Source organism: Anomalospiza imberbis, chromosome 3 (assembly GCF_031753505.1).
Source record: "Anomalospiza imberbis isolate Cuckoo-Finch-1a 21T00152 chromosome 3, ASM3175350v1, whole genome shotgun sequence".
Classification (NCBI taxonomy): Eukaryota; Metazoa; Chordata; class Aves; order Passeriformes; family Viduidae; genus Anomalospiza; species Anomalospiza imberbis.
In genome coordinates this window covers 54969413-54995559 of record NC_089683.1, presented here as the reverse complement: position 1 = coordinate 54995559, position 26147 = coordinate 54969413, and the positions used below count along the sequence as shown (strand labels likewise).

The window sequence follows — 26147 nt, the reverse complement described above, 5'->3', positions numbered from 1 at the left end:
GAGAAATTAAGTAAGATCTCTGCAATGCAACAGTAAGTATACCTGATCAGAAAAAAATAAAAAAAGAAATCAGAAGAAACAAAAAGCTCAGTATAAAGCTTTTACTCAAAGGAAGAAAGCATCCATACAATAACCTTGGGTTAGCCCTAAAACCTAGAAATGAACGAGACATCTGTCTCTGAAAACATTTGTTTTCCTGGTGCTCGTTGAATTTTTGAAATATACAGTTACTTTTGCACAAATGTTCATATTGTTCACTTATTCAATTCATCTGTGTTGGTGATAAAGCCATCATAACTTATCATTTTCTCTAGTCTCAGAATTCAACATTCCACTCCATAATGCCAAATTAGAAAACACTTAGGCAACAAAGTAAAAAGTCCCTGAATGCTGTTTATCAAAATAGTAGCATCCAAAAATGAATTCAAATACACAACATCTGTTGCCATGCTGTCATAAAAATTCACAGCTGCATTACAGACCTGTGGTCTACATTCTCTCAGGATATCTGCTGAGCTGGGGAAAAAGAACTCCAGCCCAAAAAAGGAAGACAGGCTAAAACAATCTTCCCCCTGTAATAAAGAAATTAAAACAGACATGGCATCAACCTCGAACTGAAATGCAGCCATTCTCTTGAACACAGAATAGAGATTTGCTGCCTATAGTTGCATCCATTCTTGCCATAATCAGTATTTTGCTGGCTGGACTAGATGCTGTTGCTCTGACTCATCTGGGATATCACCACGCTAAAGGAGAAATCCTGCTGTGAACTACAGTCTGTTCAATGTAGGAGTATTACAGTAGCTCACAGAAATTGTTCTGGGGCACTTACAGTTGCCAAGATGCATTACTTCTATTGCAAACAGTTCAAGTGGAATAGACTGGAGCTACTCGTTTGAGTAAGATTTTACTTAATGTTGGTATACTTGAAAGAGTTGGGTCTTAGCATCTCTTTAAAAAAATGCAATTTCCAACACATAGTACACTGCAGATTATAAAATCCTTGAATAGGTTTGAGAACAAGTCATACACTACTGCAAGTCCCACTAACCCTCTGTGCACTTGGGTCTTTGTGCCTCTAGCTCTCCTGCATCCTATCTGCACTACGTGCTTTCTTCATACACTTTCCTCAATCTTTCTCACTTTTTTCCCTATTTAGGAAACAATTTTGGATTTCAGTTTTACTGGAAGGGTTGCAATATATGAGATAGAGATCTGTTATGCCAAAAATTCTAGGAGCTGGCACCAATCAGCTCTTCAATCTAGTGCAATGTTTCTCACACTGAACTCTGTATAATAGGCAACTGAAAATCCAGGAAACAGAACAAAAACATTTATAAAAACACACCAAAATTTAGCAAGATACAATGCTAATGAAGATTAAGAAACATACAGATAAGTTATGTTTACACAGCTATTAAAACAGTGACTGGAGCTCATAGCAATTAAGATGTTCCAGCTCCATCTCAGCAGGGTTGAGTGTTGCCACCAGGGGAAGTGCACTTTGCCCTGCTGCATCCAAGCCCAAAACTTCTCAGTTCAGTCTTGCAGTGCCTTTGTGGAACAGCAGAATCAGATGTGCCAGGGCCAAAGTTATTGCAAATTGCAATGGAACATGCAAACACTTTGTTAATCTTCATTAGTGATTTGTATATATGCTAAAATATGACCTGTAGCAACCAAGGAGTTGTCATGTGCTCACACCTGCTGCTCCAAAACGGAGGGAAGCCTTTGGCAAGCACGGGGATGGACAGCTGCAGGACTAACATCTTACACCACCACTGCAAAACCTGCCACTGAACTGGGGTCAGAGACCAGGAACACTGTCTAACTAGCCAGGTGCCTGCCCAGCCTTTGGGTAGGTTGAGAACACATTACAGAGCTCAAGCTGTCACTGTCACCAACACCACAGCCTGTTTATGCAGGGCATGTAGAAAGTATCAACTTCATTAACTTTATCAAATCAAGGACCTCTTCACGAGGATAGTAATCTGAGAGGGGAAGTGATAAACAAAAGCACAGGGACACAAACTGTTAGACAAGGGATAAACAGACAATGCCAAAAACCTCCAAATGCTAATTGAGGGGCCATTAAGAAACTGAGGGGTGTGCATGAGGTATGCCTGTGCATTCACTCACAATTCTCAAGCTGAACTAGCCAGTGCATGGCTCTGGAACCTCGCAGGGATATGAGGTGAGCAAAATTCATGTTGGTATTTTTGGGGATCCACAAGTGTGGAGTACCTGTGGGACTGTTTGCAACAAGCACCTAGCGGGACCAGCTGGTGAGCAGAGAACCATGGGGTGGGGTAAGGGGATCCAGGCAGAAGGGTTGGGCGGACAGAGGGGCCACACCAACGCTTGGGGGATCCACAAAAGTGCGTGTACTTTCACTACTGAATGCCAATCCTTACCAGTCGAAGGGGAGGAAGGGAACCTGGCTGTAACATCACTCCTGAAAATGTTGCGTGTGGATGCTGTTGAAGACAGTACCCTGTCTCTGGCAGCCTGAACAGCCATGGGGCTGTTTAGCTCCATGGGCTACCTGTTTAGCCTTGCTACTGGTTGAACCTTTACATAGGAAAGCAGCTGCTGTGTCCACCATCTGGGAAGGAGACCTCTAGGTTTTAGGGCACCTCAGGCTGGGCTCCAGCAGCCAGGAAAAACTGTCAGGCTCTGGAACTGCTGGATGGAATGGCTGCTCATACCATCCCATAACCGTTTGCTTAAAGCTGATGTGTGGATGGCCTGCAATACTACAGTCAAATGAACATTTCCTAAGTAATAGCCCTTCTTTACATGATCCATACTACCAGCTTCCCATTAAGAAAAAAAATAATTCACATTCATAGTCTTAGCTCTATGCTCCTGGGAGACTGCTGAGAATTTTGAAATAAAATACAAAAGCAATCCATCTTATCCCTCCCAGCAGAAAGAGAGCGGTAAAGTAAATAAAGTGGTAAAGTTTTTATAAGTAAAAGCATGCCATAAAAATTAAGATAAGCCCATACTTTGTTTAGTTACCTAGTCATAGGAGTGTTATATGAACTTATCTTTAGTTGAGAAAAAAGGTTGGAAAGGAAGAGGTATGGAAGCCATCAAATTCTAGCGTTAATTTCTTCTCCAGGTTTTCTGCCGATGCTTCACCTTCATTTCCCCATGCTCTGCATAATTTTCAAGTAATTTGTTTTATCAATTAGACATCTGAATGCCTATATGTGCTTTGAAAGCACACAAAAAGACAAAAGGTTAAATCTTAAGTTCAAGCAACAGGAGGTTTCCATCAGTTTAAATGCGATCAGAATGTTATATGGAATTCAGAACTATTTTTTTTTTATTCTCAGTAATTCTTGATGTGTGTGCCTTACTGCTTTTCAAGATGATTGCTGCTATGGTTTATTATTTATATGCTTAGAAGCATTTGGAGTTATTCTAAATCTTAAGAGGTCAGATCTTGTTTTTTATTCTTAAGCATTCATGCTTCAGCATTAAATTGGCTTATTAAACAATTTGATAATCATTATTGTGGAACTTGAAAACACTGATCTTTTTATAACCTTAAAAAGTAAAAGTTCCATTTTAATTTACCCACAGGAATTATGGGAACTTATGTTATTTCTATAGTGATAGAAGTATGCTTTATCTTTATAAATTTAGCATAAACTTCTACAGAAAACCCGATTTGCTTATTTGCTGATCTGCTTATGTGCACTTTCTTCTTAATTTTAGAATCACAACAATTTTACAGCAAATTTGTCAGTTATTACATCTTGTATGAAAAATAACATTATAATCTTACAAGTTAGATGAAGAATTTGTTCAGAAATAAAATGCCTTTAATGCACCTAAATCTTGGAATTCCCTCCATTAAAATCAGTGTGATTTTTCATGTGACAAATGGCTGCTAAAACTGGCAATAATTTGCAGAGCTGAGGCCAGACTACCATAGCTTTTCATTTTGCTGCTTGGCAGTTAGGGGAAAATTGTCATTCCCCAGAAACTGGCAGATCTAATCATATGTGTAATTTCATATTGTTTTGCTTATCAAAGAAACATGTAAGCTGTATGATTTTCTAAGTTTGTATTTTAATTTATTTGAAGAATTGACACTTTGACCAGTCATAAGGAATTAATAGGAGACACATGGCCAAAAAGTGGGAAAATTATTTTTATAAGTAGTCCTGCTGTCTAAAATTTCTTCCATTTTTACTTTATGAAAATAGTTCCAACTCTTAAGCTTTTAGCAGCAGTAACATACACAGTAAAAACAGCACCTATGAGCTCCTTTCAGTATCACAGACTATAAAAACAAAACACAGTAATCCACATCTCAAAAGAAAACCACAAAATCATAGAATGCTCTGAGCTGGAAGGGACCCACACGGACCACTGAGTCCAAATCCTGGCCCTGCACAGCATCATCCCCAACAGTCCCACCACGTGCCTGCAAGCATTGTCTGAACACTTCTTGAACTCTGTCAAGCTGGTGCTGTGGTCACTTCTCCAGGCAGCCTGTAATCACCCCCAATCATCCTGTGGATGAAGAACCTTTTCCTGATATCCAACCTAAACCCCCCCTGACACAACTTCAGGCCATTCCCTCAGGTCTTGTCACTGGGCACCAGAGAGAAGAGATCAGCACTTCCCCTGTTATACCTTTAGTGTACTGAATTTCCTTGCCTGTATATCCTTCCTATTTTCCAAGTAAATGCAATAAAAAAATGGCCTTTGCCTCACCTAACTGGTGACTGTAGAGAACACAGATGTTGCTTCTTCTTTCCTGCAGGCACATTTGTGTATATGCTTCCAGCAAATGTAATATTACCTTCACTCCCCTAAATTTCCCCTAGATTTTAATTTTCTATTACAGTGCATTAATTATCCTGAGGAGTTGTTCATATTAAAATTAACTGAAAGGTGCATTCAGCAGCGTATTTTCATCGTCAGCAAGCTGACTGCAGTTAAGTATCATATGACCAGAAAAAAGTTATTTTCTCTGAATTTCTTTTTAATCTAGGTCTGTCATATGGTTCTGAACTCTAAAAGCCTTATTTTGGCTTGCTCCCAGTGTCCTCTTGAAACAAAGCCTGGTCTCTCTGTGGTAGATTACTTGTCAGTATGTTACCATACATGTTCACATCCAAGAAACAGGCCTTAGGAGTTTACTGAGTACAGCACTGGACAGATTTTTGGTCAAGAAGCTGAATTTCTTGTTTAATTCATTAACGTATTATATAAGTGCACAGTGTATAGGTTTTACAGAAGTAAAAAGAAATAAAATGTATTTTTTGTTCAGTATATGTGTACTAATGGATAGGTGTACTAATGTAATGTAACGGATACGTGTACTAATGGACTACCTGTATATTAGTACAGATGTACTAATATTCAGTGCATGTGGAGCTTTCACCAAATAAAAAGTGACTAAATTATTACTTTCAGATAAAACAAGGGGGGTTACAGATAAATCCAGCATGTATTATTAAGTATTTGCTTTTACAATATTAACAGCACTTTTGCAACAGTCATTGGATATTCTCTGCTGTCCGGCCTTTGAACAGACACTCGGGAACTTCTGTGCAGACCATAAAGAGTCTCTTCCCCTTTTATGATCAGCCAGAATTGCAGCCACTGGACATACTAACACCATGCAAACAAGTGCAGTAAACTGAACTCTGAGCTACAGACAACAAAATCCAAAACAAAGCACCATGCAATGGTGCTTGCTTGGGCCGTGAAAGCAGAGAAGCACATCCTGCTGCCTTGGCTGCAACAACACTTTCCTATTTCTTTTTGCAGAGGTGCTGCTTTCCCCAGATAGCATGGTGCTGGTTAAGCAGCTAACAAAATCTCTGACACTGCAATGTGCAGATACAATCAGCTTTGTGTTGAACAGCTCATTATTAGCTGAAGGGCTCTCATGAAATCTAATAGCCCTGCCCTTCAGGCACTGGTAGCAAGGATTGCCGTTTGTCTGAGGAACCTGAATCCTAGGGAAAGTACAAGAGAAAATTAGTCCTCATGTCTGTCCTCACATTTTGAGAGCCAGCGCTTCTTTTTCTCCACATTCATCCAAGCAGAGTTATCTTTTAGCATAACTCTGTGTGTGCAGCTGACAGAGCCCAGTTTCTAATGAACACATGATTAATTGGAATATGAGATGCACAGTTCTAGGGGAAGATCTTTATGAAAGGTCCACTGCAGACCGCTTACTATTTTGTAATGATTTGACAACAAATCATTTCCATTAGATTTTGTGGAAGTGTATTGAGTCAAAATTATTTCTGACTGCAAAGACTTGTCATTCACTAACAGACAAATGATGGACTAGAATATACAACTGTCAAAATATTTAAATAATGTGCTATAATATAAATCCTTAGATTTTCAGGAAACCTGCATAAAAGTAGACCATGAATGTGTATTTTTAATCACTATGAAAAACTTTTATGTCTGCTTTTATTAAAAACTTTTATTAAGCCTGCTGTATGTCCTTTCTGTAAAATCTCCCACTTCCTCTGCCATCAGCATCTCAATTTAAAATATAATCATTGCTAATGATCACTACAGTCAGATATACTCCAGATGAAGGGCTTTCGCAGTTAAAATCAAACTGAGCATAATGAAACCTCCCATAGCTCACTGAAAAAAGAAAAAATGAATCCGGAGTATGACTCACCTCTCTTTCCATACGCATTATAATGAAGAAATGGTTATTAAAATCTGTCATTCTTTGGTAATTCTTGTATTTTCCCTAATAATACTTTTCAAAATAATCCACCAAAGATACTGAGCTTCTTTAGTATTTTCGTTGTGCCTCACTCTGCACTGACATTTTTGGTTTACAGGAAAGATGAAATTTAGAACTAATAGATAACTGTAGATCTAAATTATTTCCAAATATTTTACTTTAAAAGATGATCTGAGTCTGCAATTTATAATGCATAAAACTGCATACCAGAATGAATCATGACGGCTTGACAGAACCTAGTCCAGAAGTTCCAGCTGATTCTGTCACTACTCCAAGAACTGTTAAGACAACTATTCAAAATGGCCCTGCCTCTCTTCTTTCCTGTGATACATTGTATTCTGTAACATTGCAAGGAAATAGTTTCCTCTTCCAAAGTCCATTTAAAATACCAAGTTACTCAGTTACTTGGTTATTTTTTTTTGTAAATTCTTCTTTGTCATTTTGCCAGAATTCAATAGCTTAGGTCTTTTATGAAACTTTCATCTGATGTTTTTTGGTGAAAACTTCACCAAAAACTGGTTGGTTGACTGCTAAATGAGACTGGTGGGAAATATATAGCAACAGTGACATTTGTATTTTTAACTGCTTATTTGAAAATCTGAAACTTCTTCAATACATATAAATTCTAGGCTGATTGTTGGTATAACTAGGACATGAGTTCTGTTATCTGTTCAGGCTCTACAGTAACATGAAAGAACAGGAGGATACACACACACACACAAGGAATAATGATCTATTCTGTGCAAAATTGTAAAGTAACATTTAAAGAAAAATATATCACAAAACCTTTCTTTATGCAACACAGATTTTGCAGACTAACACATCAGCCCTCCATTATTAATCAAGACACCATATTTAAGAATGGGGATAATTCTGAATGTTTCACATAATATTCTGTCAATCCTTCTCATATAAATTATTTTTCTTGTAAAAAATAGTAAGTCAGAAAGAACTGCACAATCATATTAAGTTATGAATCTGGGTAATAACAAAGTTTACTCATATTAAATCATGAAAATCAGACTTTGAGCCCAGTTCTAGACTCAGCAAATACAAAGGATTTGTTGAAGCCCAAGAGTTTTGGCTGGCAAATGAGAATTTTAGAACAAGCAAGATATTTATGTTATTAAATTATGCATATGAAATTCTGGTTCCACTGAAATTAACAGTCAAACTCTCAATGATTCTTTGAGACCACATCATGGGTTGCTTTGACATGTAACAAAGTGAGAAATCTTTCCCACATTTTGATCTAACCTTGCAAATACACAAGCAACACAGTAATTCGCCATAGTATTCTCAGTAGGTGCTAGTGCAAACTTTTTCAATTTATTAGTTATCCCATAAACAAGTCAAACCAATTTCTTCATCAACAGTGTGTTTGGTAATATTTACCTTCTTTGTTAAAATAGCCAAAGCATTATTTTGCTTATGAAATATGGATTCCCTCCTTATCCTGTTTATTTGAGATAGCATTTGCATGAGATACTAGAGGGATTAAGTATGTTTAAAAATCATATTTCATTCACAGTAAGCCAGACCACGTTGTCATCTATTTTATATCTGTTTGGGATAAACTGGCATGTCTAACCTTCCTTTTCTCAGGTCTACCAGTGGGGCATTCCAACACCTCACCAAGAACACAAATGTCATGATGTCCTAATGATCTATCCTCATCAGTTCTTTGGCCAGAATCTCCAAATCCCACACTTGAGGTTTAACAGTGGACAAGAGTAACTGAGACTCAACCAACAGGAGTTGCCTGTAAGAAAGAGAAAAGACAGTTTTACAGTGACACTTCTTCCTTTTGGGTCTCCTTCCAGCAACACAGATATCAAAGGTACTAGCCAGCAAAAAGGGTAATTTTCCCAGGGAAAGAAAGAGCATCCTTGCTGACTGTCCTGCATGTGCCACCCTCCCCTCTAGGCAAACTTCTCATTTAGCCCCATAGTAGAGAGGGTGTCTCCCTGTCTTCCAGTCAGACTTGTTCCCAGAATCCCATGGAAATGCAGGACCTTGCCACCAAAAAGCTCTGTCACTAAATATCGTGATGATAAAATATATCCTTGAATATTTAATTACAGATTTATTTTGTTCAAGGTTAGCCTGGCAATTAGTCATACAATGGCTCCAGCACTAGCAACCAACTATTTTTCTGACCAGTACCATTTCCTAAACAACACAAGCAGTTAATTATTGCCTCTTACTGGCAGATGTCTCCAGATAGTCAGAAGTCAAGCCAGGGAACAGAATTAATACCAAGGTCACACATAATGCTCCATCTGTCAAAAATATATTGGAAAGGTAGCACTGATGAACTTCTTGCGATATTAGGCAAGACTGGTAATGAAAAAAATTATATTCCACAAACAAGATATTTTAAGACCAAAAAAAAAAAAAAAAAAAAGGATGTCAAACTTTCAGCTATTTTTCCTTCAATTCCCAGAAGTAAGGCTTAGGCTTTCCTGATGAACTGCTGATCAATGCACAACCAGGAATTCAGGAAGGGAATTCAACAGGGCAGAAGCCACAACCTTCACAGATGTGTTAAGACAGGCAGTGAACCTCACCTCCACAGTCAGTAAAGGTGTCTATAGACTGCTTCACATCTAGAATGGCTCAAACTCCATCTATCTATCTATCTGTCTATCTACCTATCTATCTATCATCTATCTATCTATCTGTATCCAACTACCTGGCCCCAAAGTGTTCAAACTCATTCTTTCATGCATATAAATCAAAATCACATACTCTTAAATCACAGAACTATGGAATAATGTAGGCTGAAAAAACCTCCACCACTAGCTCCAAAGTTAGATCACATATGCAATTCACATTGGTTTTCCTATAAACTGCAAAGAAAGACAAAAGAAAGACTGTTATTTCAACTGAGAAACAGTTCTGAAAATGCTGGAATGATTTAGCCATGTATGTCATGTAAGACACACAATTCAAGTCTTTGTTCAAATTATGAAGAATATTACCAAACTGCTTGTATGCCACATTGTACAATAAACCTTGCTCCTTACAAGTTGGGGCATGAGAGCTTTCCCTGTACCTACAGGGTTTGTGTCAATTATCCCATCTTATATGGAAATATCTGAATCACACATCCGATAGACATCATGTCCCTTGCCATATTAGCTCAGGCATCACAAAAGGTACTGAATGTTTGACAGGCTTACCAACATCAATCCTACTTCTGCCAAACACAAACAATGCATTAGAGGCATGATGTGTCCGCAGAATTTTGCTTCTACTTAAACACATTTGTTTCATTCACTACATTGAGCATGTGCAAAATAAACTTTATCCAAGGAGATGCATGCTGGAGAACTGCAGTATCTCCAACATGTGTTTATCTGTACAGTTGGAGAGAGCTGCCTAAAGTAAAGAACTGAGCCATTATGTTTGTCTATATAACAAGCTTACATTAAACAGTTCATAATAATATGTTGGATGGAATTTAAATCCCTCTAGAGAAAAGCACTGTTTAGCCACAAACTTACCACTGACTGTTCAGCCAAAAAAAATATCTATATGCATGGATATTTTAGGCCAGAAAAGATAATTTTCTTCTGCATATATAAGCAAGGAAATTCAGTTCTGATTTCTGTATTCAGTCTATAACTCCTCCATGAATTACTTATTTCAGAAAGATAGTCTTGATTTTAATAGAGATGACTTGGCTCTTAGAAGATATTTAAATTCATTCTCTTCATTGTTAGAAATGTTTCCCATTTCAATTGTTATTTTATTTGCAGTTTCAATATTTTGATTTCCAATACATTTTGGTGCATGACATCTTCTAGATTAATGACTTTGCTCAGGTACCAACATTCACAGGGCTCTTTCTACTCATGGTATATAATACTGATTTGATTTTGCATAGCACCTGTCATTCAAATGTCTCAAAAAATCCTCATGGGTGTGTAAGAATGGCATACTTCCTACAGAAATATCCCTATTTTGAAGCCAGGCAAACTGAAGAGAAAGACACTAAAGATCATATTCTCCAAAGGGATGCATATAACATGGGAACAAGATTTCTATGCATTTCTGGGAAGGCAGGGTCAGACAAGATGTCCAAAGTCACAGGCCAACTCTGGCAAAGCCTTGAACAAAACCCTCATTGATAAGATTCTTATGCCTATGCTTCTACAACAACACAATTGCAATCTGAATACATTATTTGTAGATGCTGTTGTATAAATTTCAGGTGTAAAACTCTGCATGTGAAACAGCTCAGAAATACACTACAGATTTAACACTGATATTTCAATTACAGCAACAGTACAAACTGTCCAGCACAGGAATGCAACAGCTCTTACACCACTTTAGCAACTGGCTGCTCTTAGGCCTTTAAGCTTAATGAATCACAAACACCAATATTCACAGCAAGCCCAAATATGCCTTGGCAGCTGCTGAAACTCTGACCTGTGGCTGAGAAAATGAAGACCTCAGTCTGGCAGTTCAGTCCCCAGTGACTGTGTGTCAATGGAAGCGTGCACACTCAGTCGCTTCTTTTCACATCTGAACCTGAGAGGAAGGTTTTTTTTCTGGATCAATGAATACTGCTCAGTAGATGAAAGAACTTAATAGGTTTTCTCCAAAATGCAGCCAATAGCTATCAGAGTGTATTCTGAGAGAAGCTTTATTAGGCATAGACCTCTTACTCTCACAGCCTTATGTCATACAAAGCAGCCGGTCAGATCACAGAAAATTAGTGTTTCCAACCCCAGAAACGGGGTTGCAGAACCCTAAGGAAGAAAGCAAGTTCTCAACATATCTATATAATCCTTCCTATAACTCCAATCTTAACTGCTCAAGCATACAGAGATTACTGGCATACAAAGGTTACTGAAATTTTACTACTATTTTTGCAATGAGGTATATGGGCTTTCATGAATGGTCTTTTTTTTTTTCCAGAATGAACATGTCATCTCCTGAAATTTACTGACCACAGAAAGTGTTCATGCCTGTGGTATGAAATTATTCATGCCAACGCCTGTGTTAAGGCATTTCTAAAAGTTCTCTAAAATTTGTGTCTCCTGGACTAGAAAAGACATCTTCCCCATTATGTTGCCATTAAGAGTTTGAATATCACTAATAAGAAAACTACACATCTTCTTAATATCTTGATTAACTTATTTAACCTATCATATGGTACATAATATTCTATTATAATAAAAGAAATTAGGTGGAAAAAAATCTCTCCTTCCATAGCTGAACTTCCAAAGTTCATTCTACGTCTGGCGTGTCACTCATATAATTTAGAAATTTAGAACACATACCTTTTAAAATCCAGCTGATAAAAGCATATGTTCAGGGACATTAGGACAATGACAACAAAAAATACAACCTTAACATGGCTTAGATAAACAAGAGTGTCATCTTTGCAGAAAGAACATTCTGGAAGGCTTTAGGGGTTTCCCAGGATGGCAGCTTATTAGCAAAAACTGATTGTCATGGCTTTGAACTAAAGCACTTCTAGCTGCTGAGAGCTGTTTTGGCTCGCTCGTAATAGAGGCATAATTCATAGAAAACATTTTTGACATTTTTGGGCCATGTAGGAACCAGCACTAGGCCCAAGACTACCTAACATACTGAATGACATCCTAACCTTGTTGAAATACATAAGAAATCTGCCTGTGACTTCACATAGCCAGGACCTCAAGACACTACCAGAGCAACAGTAACCAAACAAGAATAATTCAATCTTTTTACAGTGTTCCTGAGCTCACAGCAGGAAAAGACAATTTTTGACTGCCATCATCCAATACTCAATCTGTAATATCTAGCCCTCCACCAGTTTTATGACATATATTAAAACCTTCATTAAAATCAAGGATTTATACTGATGCAAAATATAACAATAGCAGATAATCCAAATTCTTACATCTTTGCTGACCTGTTTAATTTATACAACTCTAAAAATTAGCTTTGAAGGAGTAATTCTGTGGTCCAGTATGCAGCTCCTAGCTGTGTGCACCCTAGATATAAGCAAAGCTGAATTACCATTTGATTCCTGAAGCATTTCTGCTCTGATGTAGGAAAAAGCAAAACAGGAGATGTGAAGCAAAGGAGGATAGGATGGATCTCCTACACTACAAAGAGAGGAGAAAGCATTGTATGGACATAAAAAGCCTGAAGGATATAAAGGACTGTTTCACAGAGGAACAGAGTAGGTCAGCAACTATCACACCTTATATACAACACCACGTCCATGAGATTGTTACATGTTTTACTACACTCTGGTATCTTGTCTATATCTGTACAATACAGAAGTGGCTGGGGTTCCCATCATAAAGTAGGGCTACAGCATTAAGGTGCTTCTGCAATTATTCTTTGAAGCAAACAAAAAAGAAGGGCCTACAGGGCTCCATATAAAGCAAATATCCTGCCTGATTTTATTTTTTTTTAATGAAGAGAGGAGCAATAGTTGCAGAAATTCCCCAGTCTTGTCCCAATATATAAATATAGATAGATATATAGATACAGATATATAGATATAGATAGATATAGATACAGACACCCACACACAAACATACGTACACACTCATATATGGAAAAGGCAGGTTTGCTGGAGGAAAACAGAAATTACTGTCATATAAGCCAGAAAAGCCACATTAGATTCAGACAAACATTCAAATAATGCAATACTAGCCTGTCTACATAGCCATGCTTTTTCCATGTTCCTTCTTCAACAGCTATGCAGACAGAATGCAGAGAGTTACTGCACTATAAATATGCAGTCTGTCTCTGTAAAAACAAACAAAATCCATACCAAGAATGAGCAATAAAAAAGTTTTACAATAAAGTATCCTGAAAACTAAAACACAAGCCAAATACAAAATTATTAACAGAAGCCATTCATCAACTTCAATTTTATCATTCTCCCAAAGCTGTAACATGAAGTTGTATAATCTTTTGGGTTTTGATGGAATCCAGGATAATTTCTCTGTCTGTTTTTCAGATCTCTGCCACGGCTCATATTTTCTGTTTTTACAGTCTGATCATGATGACTGATAATCCTTCTGAAAAATCTGTTTAAAGCAAGTTATGCTCAGCAACAGTCATCCCCTAGCTTTTGCACACAATGAGCTTGATTAATCACAGCCACATGGTTTTACATGTGGTGTATGTGAAAGTGATTTTAAACACTTTTTCAACCATTTCTATTGTTTTGACCTCCATTTTTAAGGAAAACCACACAGTAACTAAAACAGTAAGAAATGTATACAGTAAGATCTGTAGACATTTTCTGTCTCATGCTCTCATTGATGTTGCTGTTCTGAGATGGTAATTTCTTATCAAAATGAGATTTTAGGCACAGGAATTGTAGAAACCTGCCCAGTACCTTAACTTCAAGGTCCATGTGATTACATGCTCAAAATCTCAGCTTTTGAAGAAGCTAACTGCCTCAAGATCTAGATTTAAAAAATCTTGAAAACCTCATGCTTATCTTACAAGCTCTGTGAATACCTGATCCTGCGGACCCTCAGTCTACCTTCCGTATTGTGAATCAGCATATGTAGGCTGGAGCCTGGCTGGAACACCCTCCTAGGATGCACTACCCACAGCACATCAGCCAGTACATCCCAGTCTAAAAAGCAGAAACAAGGTGAAAAGGAAGACAAGAAGCAGTACAAACATGCATATGACCATATATGACCATATTAAGGACAATCTTTCAGAACAATGCAGCTGTTGAAGAGCTTTTAAGTTGAGTGTTTGCAAAGAGTTCTAAAGCTACCAACTTCTGGAGAACAGCAGGCACAATAGATCAGACCCCTTTCTAAGGCCCTTTAACTGCTCTGACAAAGTCTCTGCTGTCACTGCTGATGACCTAAGCATTATTCCTACCATGTTTTTTCTCTTCTAAATTGCTAACCTTGGCAAATGCAAACACCTGGCCTTATCATTCCTTGTGGATTTACTGAAAGATATGAAGGAAAGCAGTGATATGATATTACTGCCACACATACTTCTAGCCACACTACGTAACACCCACTTCTTCCAGTCACTCAGATAAGAGCCTCCCTACTACTTGACTAAGTATATTATTTGCAAAAATTATAGTCTTGTTGCTATAGAATAATTGATGTTTGTGGTTGTTGCTGTACTACTGACCTATCCATCTATCTACATTCTGCCTTCCTAATACCATTATATTCACAGTCCTGCATTAGTCAAGGAATGAAAATTTACCTACAGTTGTTTACCTACAATTTTTTACTAAAGTATAATAAACTCTGTCAGTTTGTGTGAGTTTTCTGCTACAGCACACAGCTACTGAATGCCTGTAACTGAATCAAATGTAGGCGATTAAGCAAAACAACGAGACTACTAATATAAAGCTAATCAAAGAACCCACATAAAAAAACATTACCCAGACCTCCAAGCTTCAGGCCTAACCTGAGAAGCAACAGCCTCTTAGTTCTAGAAGACTTTCAGCCACATAATTTTGGAAATACAGGAATTCCCAAGCAGAGTCTTACTGTTGGAAGGGCAACATTCTCAACTAATTTCAGAGCACATGACTTATCAGAAAAGTCTTCCAATCCAAATTTCCATAACATCAGCACCCTCTCCAAGGGCCTTCTGAATTGCAGACTAGTTTAACCAGACACTCTCACTTTTCCCATCTGAATTCATAGTCTGCTTTGTCTAGAAGACCTTTTGTAATTTCCTTTTTCTTTTTCCTCCCCATTTCCCCAGTAAATGCTTCTTCAACTGTGAGAATAGCTATATTAGGGGAAAAAAGCTCCAAATTGAATTCTGAAGCCCATCTTTTCAGTCACAAGGTTTAAAAAAAACATATTTAACCTGAGGGTGATGCCGATCTTGGCTTTTTAAGGAGTTTTAAGCAATGTGTTAGGCCCATTTCCCAAGCACTCAATATCCTCAGCTGAAAATTACCTCCTAAGCACAAACCTGAAAACAAAGATGACAAACCTACTCAGAATTAAATTTTGCCTAGTAACAATTATAATATTCTATATCAGAATATTGGTTATATTGTTATATCAGTAACAATTAGAATATTCTATAAAAGAGATAAAGAGTTTTGCCAGAGTCTAGGTCTAAACTCTGGAAGGAAGGACTGCAGAAACTAAGGCTCACACAGACTACTTTCAGCTGCACATTCTTCCTTTGGAGTTTACCTTCCTTAACGCAGGGTAAATACTTTGTAACATGCACACTGATAAAAATAGTTGTAAAAGCAAAGATTAGGTACTCTTAAAATTCTTTGGAGAAAGTAGGTAAAACCACAACGGTCACGTCATGAAGCTATAGAATCATTTAGATTGGAGAAGACCACAGAGATTGTGAGCCCAACCGTTACCTTAGTGCTGATTTCCAAGTCCACCACTAGACCATGTCTCTACATGTCACATTGACATGCTTTTTAAGTACCTCCAGGGATGGTGACTCAACCACTTCCCCTGGCAGCCTGTTACAATGCTTGACAACCCTTTCAGTGGAGAATTTTTTCCTAATCTATAATCACACAGCATGCTATAAAAAGCTGCACAACAAAACATTAACAGAAAGCTATACTACTTAATCTGGGCCTAGCCTCGTGTAGTGTAAATCTGATTCTGTGATAATTGTACATTTTTTACAGGAATTATACAAAATATGCAATGCCATCTAGTCATAATCTCCAAATTTCACAGGGAAAAACCAACCAACCACCAATCTAACTGAATTTAAAAGTTCAAAAGATTAAGAACTTAAATAAAAAAGAACTATGGTCTCAGCTATAACCTCTTTTTATTACCATTTCAACTGTACATCCAGTATGACAACAAAAAAATTACAAACTGGCATTCTGCAAAACACAGCATTACTTGTCCTAAATCAGTAAATGCTTCTGTGTGTAATTTAATTGGTATGCATACTGGTTGCAGGCTTGGATTGAACCCATGTCTTTCTAATATAATATAGTCTACTGAACTATGTTCCAGCAATGTATGCAGATAATCCACCGTGGGCACCAGTTAATGAGGCCACGTCCTAGGAGAACAATATTGAATTAGCAAAAGAATGGCAATAAATTCAGAATAGGCGTCTGCAAAGTAATTTGAGAAGAAATGTCTTCCTGGCAAAGAGCAAAGCAAATACTTTGTAGGGGTCATAGGAAGGGTTTGGGGAAAGCACTTTGGCACTGAATTAATGCAAAGTGATTCTACTGCTCTAAAGTCTATAAACTGTATTAATAGGCAAGGCAGCAATTCCCAAGAAGAGTCTGTTCGGCCTCTGAATGTTTATTATTAATATCTGCTAGCCATTTTTGTACAGGCTATTATTACCAGGCAAATAAATGTGACATTAAGAAGCTGTCAGCTAGATGTTTATTTTGTGTCTAAGTTTTGTGCTTGTTTGGCAAATCTCTTGCAATCCATTTGGGACTGTGGTCACAGTATCAGTCAAGTTGGAAGTGATCACATCTGGTCCAACCGCCTTTCTCAAGGAGAACATGGTATAGGATTGTGTCCAAACAGTTCTTCAGTATCTCCAGTGAGGGAGACTCTACACCCCCTCTGGGCAATCTGTTCCAGCCCAGTCACGGCACAGTAAAGAAATTCTTTCTTGTATTCAGCTGGAACTTCAGTTTCTGTCCATTGCCTCTCATCCTAGCGGTTTGCTCCACCAAGCAGAGCCTGGTTCCATCCTCTTGGCACCACGCTTTAAATATTTATACACATTGATGAAGTCCCCTCCCAGTCATCTCTTCCCAAGGCCAAACAGGCCCAGCCCCCTCAGCCTTTCTTCATAAGTCCCCTCCCAGTCATCCCCACAGCCCTCTGCTGGACCTGCTCCAGGGGCTCCATGTCTCTCCTGTACTGAGGAGCCCAGAACTCCCCACTAGGCCTCACCAGAACTGAGTAGAGAAGCAGGATCCTTGTCCTGGCAGTGCTCTTCCTAATGCACCTCAGGATTCTGTTGGCCTTCTTTGCCACAAGGTGGCCACTCTCTTGGTGTCCCAGAATGTTGTTCCACCACGTCCACAAATTCTGTGTATCCAAGCAATGTTGCAAATTCCATTTTCCGTATTACTGAAGTTACTAGTGTGATAGCAAACTGACATCAGATTTCTTTTAACATAATTAAAGCAGACAATGTCTTCCAAACACAGCTTTCAACACACTACTTTTATTTAAAATCTGTGTATATTGGGATCATTGTAGTAAGATAGTTTCAGCTGAGATGGAAAAACATTCTAAAAAGTCACGGATCTCGTGCTCAGTACTGTCTGATGTCCCTAGGCACGGGCTCAGGTGGTGTCTCTTTCACACTATCACAGAGATGCCAGGGACATTTGTGGTCAAGGTCAGCTAGCACTCTCTCAGGCTGGCTCAGTCCAGAAGCTCTTTCTAAACAGTCAATTTGGATATAACCATCTGAAAGACGGTATAACACCCACACAGAGCCAGACCACTCTGGTTGATCTCATGGCCATAAAACATGTCTTGGTTTAATTAGTTTCTTTACACAGATATAGCAAAAACATATCAGAAAGAAAAATCTGTGTAAGTAGGGTAACTAAGTATTTACAATAAATATCAGTTAATTATCCAGTGTTTGAAGGATGTTCTCACTGTGCTTATTGCACTCACTGGTCTTCTGTGAGACAATGACAAATTGCATAGATCAACATGGTGATAACTTTTGGGTTTAGAGTATTAGTCTGCTTGAAAATGAAAACAACAGTTCACTTAACTTTCAAGTACTTCAAAATGCAGTTTCTATGTCTCTAAGCAAACTATCCTTCTTAGCTCCCTTTCCTTTCTAATGTCTGTCTGAATTTATTTACTTACAGTGTATCTTCTGGAAGAAGTGTTTAACATCATATTTGAAGAACATTTTACTTACTACGCAACAAAGACAGTTCATTTAAAATGCATCTCAGCGAGACAAGAATTAATCTCTCCATTTTCCAGTCTGATTTTCCATGAGATGCTTCAAAAAAGAAATACCACCACATAATTTATTCTTACTTTAATTCTTATCTCCATTATTCGAGTTTCTTTCTATTTATAATACTGGATGTGGCATAATTTCTCTTTAGAAATGCAGCTTACTATATCTCATCCTTTTTCTATCTTCAGTATTTCCATTTTGTGTTTTGCTCTTTCTTCTCCCTTTCCATTGTTTCTTTTTTTTTTTTTTGGTCCGTTTTCTGTCATCTGACTTTTTCCTACAAAAATAATAGTCACACCTCAGGTGAAACAAGCCAACTGTTAAATACACAATAATTTATAGCAAGAAGCACACCTCTGCCAAATATCAAACTGTATCAGGTTTATTCAGTTGACCCCACCGTGACATCCATGTGAAGAAAGCACACTTGCAGAGCATGTCACTTTTTCCAAGCAGAGGGCCACCTCACACCTTATGTACCAAGTTTGTCTAGCACAAGATCATGCAAAAGACAGCAGCTAGAGCAGCTGTTGTGTACACCCTGTGTGCTCCAAGGAAGAGCCCTTGGGAAAGTTTGTTTGCTGCAGTAAAATGCTGCCCCAACACACAAGGCTGCTTTCATCCCTCTTTATGAAGGAATAAAGTTGCACATCTCACATGTACATCACATATGATGTGATATGCCTTTGTTACTTTGAATTACCTAAAGGAAAGAAAACACCAGTATTTTGAGCAACAGTTTTAAACCAGATGGATGGACAAATAATAGCACTTTTTCCTCATTTAATACATAGCAAAATGGAAGTGGTAAAACCAACTAGATACAAACATTCTTCAACAATGTGCAACTGATTACAGATAAGCAGAACGATTTATTCAGACACATTCCGACGGAGAATGTGAAAAAACCCTATATTACTGTTACCACTATGACACCAAATTAAACATACTAAGTGACATTTATAACAGGCTTCCAATTAATGTGCTTTTATGGTGGTTTTAACTGACAGAAAATTACTTTTGGAATTTCCCCTTTATTAGAAAAAATTAGTATGACTATTATTGAGAAGCTCTAAAAAATCTTGGTTTGATACCACATTCACTCTCTGAGCTAATGCTACAGATTTGTAGGTATCAAAGGACAAACCTCTACTACTTAAAGAATTTAGTGAAACTCACCAACTGTCAGGAGTGGTAGGCTATTAGCATCCAACTGTATCAATGCTTTGTTGAAAATGTCCTTCCCATTTCAGAGCCAGCATGAATGTAGTTTCAACTGACTCAAATTTCAGCACTTTTTATCAATTGGTTTTAAAACCACAACACTGGGATGCTCAGCCCAACTGTATCTGTGAAACAGCAACTACAAAAAACAAATTCTTATAAAAAGGGATTTTTCCTCTTTGCTTCTTTGTCTTTAAACTAGTTCCTATGAAAAGTAACCCAAGCTATATTTTACATCTCTTGAGATTATTATTGAGTGTATCTAAAGCATTCTTCATTAAAGTGACAGAATCTTGTTTTTCCTGATTCAGTAAGAGCTTCATCATTCAGATTAGTGAGGAAAAATTAAAAGACAATTTAGAGAAATATCTCCTTTATTTCTACTTATTTCAATTGGAGGAAAATAATCACACTTCCAACAGAAGGAACAATTCCAGTGGTATATAAATGATAAGATGTTGATACAGACACAGAAGAGAATAAAGTGAAAACCATTTACATTTCCCATAAGACCTTTCAGAATCTTTATACACAAAAAGGTAGTTTATTGCTTTATTTTCCACAAGTCTGTTTTTCCTGAAAGTCTCTGCCGTATCATTACATCTCATTTGCAATGCTCCTCAGATACCTAGTTTTGGTTAGGTGGCTTTGCTGCACCACCCTGTCACACTTTTTTAGGTACTAAAACATGCAGAAAAAGGAATAACAGCTTTCCCCAACTAGAAACACTGATGGATAGAGGAAATGACTGAGGACAAACATCCTTCTTTCTCAGGTCTTCTGGACACAGAATCATTTTAAAACCACCACGAGCACGTTCTGCTCCTGCTGCAGATAAAAGGCTTCAAGTAGCTCTGTACTACAGGTTATCCATCCCATTTGGCTAGCTATGCAAAAAAAAAGAAAAACTTGATTGTTAAAAGGTATCTATGAATCATGTAGTTTAAAATCACTGATCATGTAAAAAAGTACATAGGAGGGAAAATATAATTTCATTTACACTAGGAGATCAACATAATGTCAGTATTTCAGTACTAAGTTCTGTCATCAGGTCACTTGGGCTCCCTCTGGCAAGATACCCCTATTTGGAGAGCAGTTACATATATATATGCACCTCGTACTGAATTGTCTGATGTGGAAATAGTAAATGATGGAATAGAGTAACAACATCTTGCTTTAGAGCTAGACTGAAGCTTCAGCATGAAAGTTTAGAACAGTGCTTATTCTCGCACTCCACAAACAGTGGACACTTGAGGAGCTAGTAAAACTAGTGGGCAGAGCAACAGCAGTGTAAAACATCTGCTCAGTAGTTTAATTCAATTATGTTGTCAGCATTTCATCCTTCCATGCAATCAACAGTCCATTTAACCCACACAATCTCTGGGTAAGTAGGTTCTTATGTTTTACCCAGTAAAGAAGAAAACCAGAAACTTTTCCTTACAGTGTTGTTGCAGTACAACTAATGTGCTAAGCAAAACTAGAGCACAAACTCAAGCACTACTTGCAATTTCCATTTATTTCTAGGCTTGGAGAGGACATGCAACTTCTCTAAAAAGATTTTTTACTCCTCAACTATTTAGTAGTACCTTTGAGTTACTCAAAGGCAGTTAGAAACACAGGAAGCAATACAAAGATTCTGTTGATAAATGGGCACCCGACAATGGACCTCCCTAAATCCTGACAGTAAGGGATTTCTTCCCGTATCCATTGTAACACAGCATCAGAATTTTTAACAAGGTTTCAGAGAATAGATTCGTCTTCTTAAAGGCTTTTACATAGAACTGCAATTCAAAGAAGATCATTCTACCGGGTTTTCAGCTGCCTTTCCACAAGTACTCTCCTTAGACTTTGTTTACCAGCCTCATACAGAGGTCTGAAACACCTTAAGATGTCTGAACTGGCATTAGACACCTATGCCTTTATGTTTCACATCTTCCTACATTACCCTCCTATCTTGCAACTAGAAAATTATCTGCAACTGCCCCTTTGTTCCAGTATCATGAGATCAAGCATGTAGATTACAAGTAACTGATCTGTTTATGAAGCACAGTGGCACCAAATGAAATTGAGGTATCATCACTAGCTAGGACACAAAGTTCCCCTTCTACTACAATCTGTACCATTATTACAAACAAGACTGAGGATTCAACTGTTAATTTTTTAAAAATGGGTAACTATTCATGACAACAGGTTTAAATATATTTTATATCATAACTTTGTCTGGTTTCAGTAATTTTAGTGGGAGTTTTCACTAATTTTTCAGCATTTCAGATTTCTGGCTCCTAAAATCTACTGAACAAAAACACAAGAAGTAGCAGTCTCCTCCTGCTGTTGCATTTGATGTACTTCACGCCTCAACCGATCTTCACTTTGCATTTTCCCCTTTCACCCCTGAGAGGTGATGGCCGACAGAGAATATATAACCCATGAGATGCGGCTGAGGTGAGCACCTGCACACGGCACAGGTATTTTGTGTCAGAGATCCAGCATTCAGAGAAGCAGAGGCAGAACACACTGAGAGAAGGCTTGATCCAGGGAAGGTCCAGCAGTGCAGTCAAGACAATGAAGAGTTTCGCAGAAGTTACCAGGACCTACTGCCATGTGCAATGAAGTCAGACCTTGGGTGATCATTAGGGATGAAGTTGAAACTGCATGCCTGCTTGAGAGTGAGCAAACTATTCAGTCCTTCGTCAGATCAGGGCTTGCTTAGTCCATACTTCACAGGATTAGATTCCAACAGCCAACTTTTTATAATCTGATTACAAAACTTCAATAAAAATGAATTCCAGTGAGGTTATATTGAGCAAAACCATTTCTGTACATAGAATAAAATAATTCTAGTGTGCTGAACAACTGCATCAGTAGTCCAATTTTCATTTGGATCATTGTTGCAATCCAACCAAGAAGCAACAAATATGTTTCTATGCCAACAAAATATAAATTATATATTATTTTATTTCCCAAATTACTAGTTAAGTACCTCATATCTTTATCCATGAGTGGGTTTTTCTATTTTCAGGACAAAACACCTAATTGCAACTCATGTTTTGAATTACTAAAAATTATCTTACAATTATCTTCTAACAAGTATTTAGCTAGAAGTACATTTCCTGGCAACAAAAGTACACTAAACCATTCCAAACTTAAATGACCCTTTAGCTTCATCATTAAGGAACTACAGTTACACACAATGGAAATACAATTTTGTGGTTTAAATGTTGGAGTATTTTTCACACTTTCTACAAAGGTGCACCAAAACTACTAAAAGGAATGGAAAAAAAAAAAAAAAAAGCACTGCTTCTTCCTATCTGAACACTTGGTTTCCATCACATGGATTGTATACACCATTTACTTAGAGAAAAATAACAGAATAGCTGCTAGTATATTGATCTAGCATCAAGATAAGCCAGAGAAACCTTTGCTGACAGAATTTTATTGAGCAATATTGTCTTCACGTCCTAAGAGCATTTTGAAGTGCAAGTCCACTACATCACTACAAGTTATTTTGTAGTTCACGTTACACAGAACGCTGCACTAAAGGAATACTTTTGTCTGGGTACTTCTGCCTTTAAACAATAAAACCCCTATTATTTTTCATAACTACTGCATACAAAAGACTATTAAGTGTCAAGTAGATACAGCTACTGCAATTCCAGATCGGCACAACAGCTGCACATGTATTGAATTCAAGCGCAAACACTAACAATGTTTATGTTAGTAGGCTATCAGGAGTATCTGCCATGCACCCGAGCTGTTCGCAGTACTTTTGTTTCAAAGTCTGCCTCAGCAGCAAGATTATGTCTACCCGGTGAGCGATTTATTTAGCACTGAGTTACATTCGCACGCAAGGGAATAAGGCAACCCCCCTGTCATCCCCATCTGTCTCTCATCCTTTCAGATAACCAGCACACCACCATTTTCCCCGCAAACAAAGGTTAAGGAAAGCCCAGCTCCCGTGAAAATAAAGGCAAGGGGGCAACTCGCCGGGTGGGGAGCGGCCCGGGGGTCGCAGCCCTGGGCAGCCCTCGGCGGAGCAGGGCCGAGCCGGGATCCCGACCGGCGGGGCAGGCGACGGCAGCACTGAAGTATTCGGACCAAGCGCAGACAAAAGAGGGTGTGTAGCAGCTGCGCGGAGCGCGGCAGCTGCCGGCACGCCAGCCCGCTCCGTTCGGGAGGCAGAAAGTCCATTTCTGGCAGGGAAAAAGCCACCCACCCACCCGTGCGGCTCCCTCTCTGCCCCTCGCCACCGAGGGCAGGGGAGCATCTCCCTGTGCCCCAGCCACCGCCGGCAGGAACGCGCAGGGCGCAGCCCCTCCACTCCCGAGGAGAGGTGACGGCTGCGGGCGCGTTGAAGTTCGGGAGCGAGGGGTAGACCCCGACCAGACTCACCCCCACTCGCCTCGCCGCTTACCTGTGGGGAGGTGCCGGGTGCCCGCAGCCCTCCCGCAGCGAGTAGCGGGGCTGCGCCGTGCCCGTCAGACACGGGGCTTCTCCGGTGAGGCAGCGGCTGGCTCAGGGAGTGACAGGGCGGCGGCTCCCCTCGCCCTTCCCCGGCACCGTACTCAGCGAGAGGCGGGCGGGGGCAGGCATGGCGAGCAGGCAGGAGCGGGGCCGGGGCGGTCACTGCCGGCCGGAGGAGGACGCCCGCCGGCCGGGGGCTGCGCGCCCCCCCGCCGCCAGCGCACGGCCAGCCGGAGGCGGCCTCCCCCTGCTCGCCCCGCGGCGACGGGCGGGTGCCATAGCAGCGCTCCGCGGGAGCCGCCGCGGAGGAGCGGCCGCCGAGCAGCCGCCCTGGGGTGCGTGGGCGGGTGGCGGCTCCGCGGAGCAAAACTTTCCCGGCTCCTCAGTAGGGTGCCCGGGCGGCGCTCGCCCCCGGCGGCGCTGCGGGGGAGGCGGAAAGGGACGGACCCCGCTCTCACAGCCGGCCCGACCGCTCCGCTCAGCGCCGCCTGGGCTCCCCTCGCCGCCCGCCCGCAGCAAAGTTTCACTCCGGCCCCATCTCTATGGAAACGACCCCCTGGTTTTCCTTCGCTCCCCACGGGACGAAGCGGAGGCGGGCTCGCCAGTCGCGGCGATGGGAGGCAGCCGGGACCAGCCCAGCGGGCGCTAGGCAAGTCTGGCCGCAGGCAGCGGCCGGGGTGGGACGGCAGCCGGGGAAAGGGGCGGACTGAGCCGCGAGACCGGGACGCGGCTCCTTCTCTACCTCCCGCCCCCGGGGAAGTTTGCCGGCTCCCCGAGGGAGAGCGCGGGCAGCCGCGCCCCGCTCCCGCCGGGACCGGCCGCCGGAGCGCCGCCTCTGCGGGACCTCCCCGCGCTGCTCTGCCGGCAACCCCGCCGGAGCGGCGGATTTGTAGCGCGCCCGGTTCCGCCCCGCCGGGCTCAGGGGCCGCGGCCGCGAGGGAGGAGTCACCGGCGGGGCGGCCGGGGACGGCGGCGCGGCAGGGGAGCGCGGGGTGCCGGTCACGGTGTCGCGGGCGCACCTGGAGTGGGAATCGGCCTTTCCCGGCGGGTGTCGGTCTTTCCTGACGGTGCAGAGGGGAGCGGGGCCCCTCCGGGTGTGGGGCCGGGTGCTCACCTTTCCTGACCCCGTGTGAGAGCCGGACGGAAACCGTGGGAGCGCAGTGATTCACCGCAATGTGGGGGCTCTTTACCTCGGATGCAATTACATTTTATGATTCAGCTTTTCATTTTAACGCTTATTTTGGGGAGTTTCTTTTGAGGGCGCCCGCCCACCCCTCGTGTATAGCCAGGGACTGCAAGGGTGATCTGCCTGGTGCTCGCACCTTCCAGTCGGGTGAGGTAATGCAGCAGATGCGCTTGGGAGAGGGAAGGACTCCAGCCTGCTTGGGACCTCCACGTTTATAAGTCAAACATGTCTTTTGGGGGAGAAAATAAAAACAACTCTGCACTTGCTTTGCATTGATAGCAGGTTTTATTTCATTTTTTAAAGTTAATTTGACTTGAGTGTTGAGGTTTCCTTTTATTCAATATACCACAATTTTACTTAATGCATCTCCCAGAAAAAGAAAAATACTGAACTGGGTATAATCATATCTAAATTTTTCTCGGGAAGTGCTTTCCTCAAGACAGTCATTTAGGAACTGCCATCCATCCTGCAATAAAACTTCCAATCATAAGTGACTACAGTTGCTTTGTGGTTGTACAGTGTGTTGTCAGTTCTCAGTGTATGCTTTATAAAGATTATAATCCTGATGGCTGCAGTGGCTTCTGCATTAAATGC

General features: G+C 40.3%; 1 protein-coding gene across 2 annotated transcripts in view; it reads right to left on the bottom strand.

Annotated features, from left to right (window-relative positions):
• TMEM200A (transmembrane protein 200A) overlaps positions 1-24661 on the bottom strand; it is a 52061-nt gene extending 27400 nt beyond the window's left edge. The window contains exon 1 of one of the 2 annotated variants that reach the window (XM_068184435.1): positions 24318-24661. Coding sequence is in view for 1 of the 2 variants with exons in the window: in XM_068184434.1 (XP_068040535.1) it covers positions 5778-5824 (47 nt within the window). In the remaining variant the exon portion in view is untranslated. Of the gene's footprint in view, positions 1-5777; positions 5991-24317 lie in introns of those variants that run through there. The other variant, XM_068184434.1, reaches the window with a different exon arrangement.
• Between the last annotated feature and the right edge of the window lie 1486 nt (positions 24662-26147).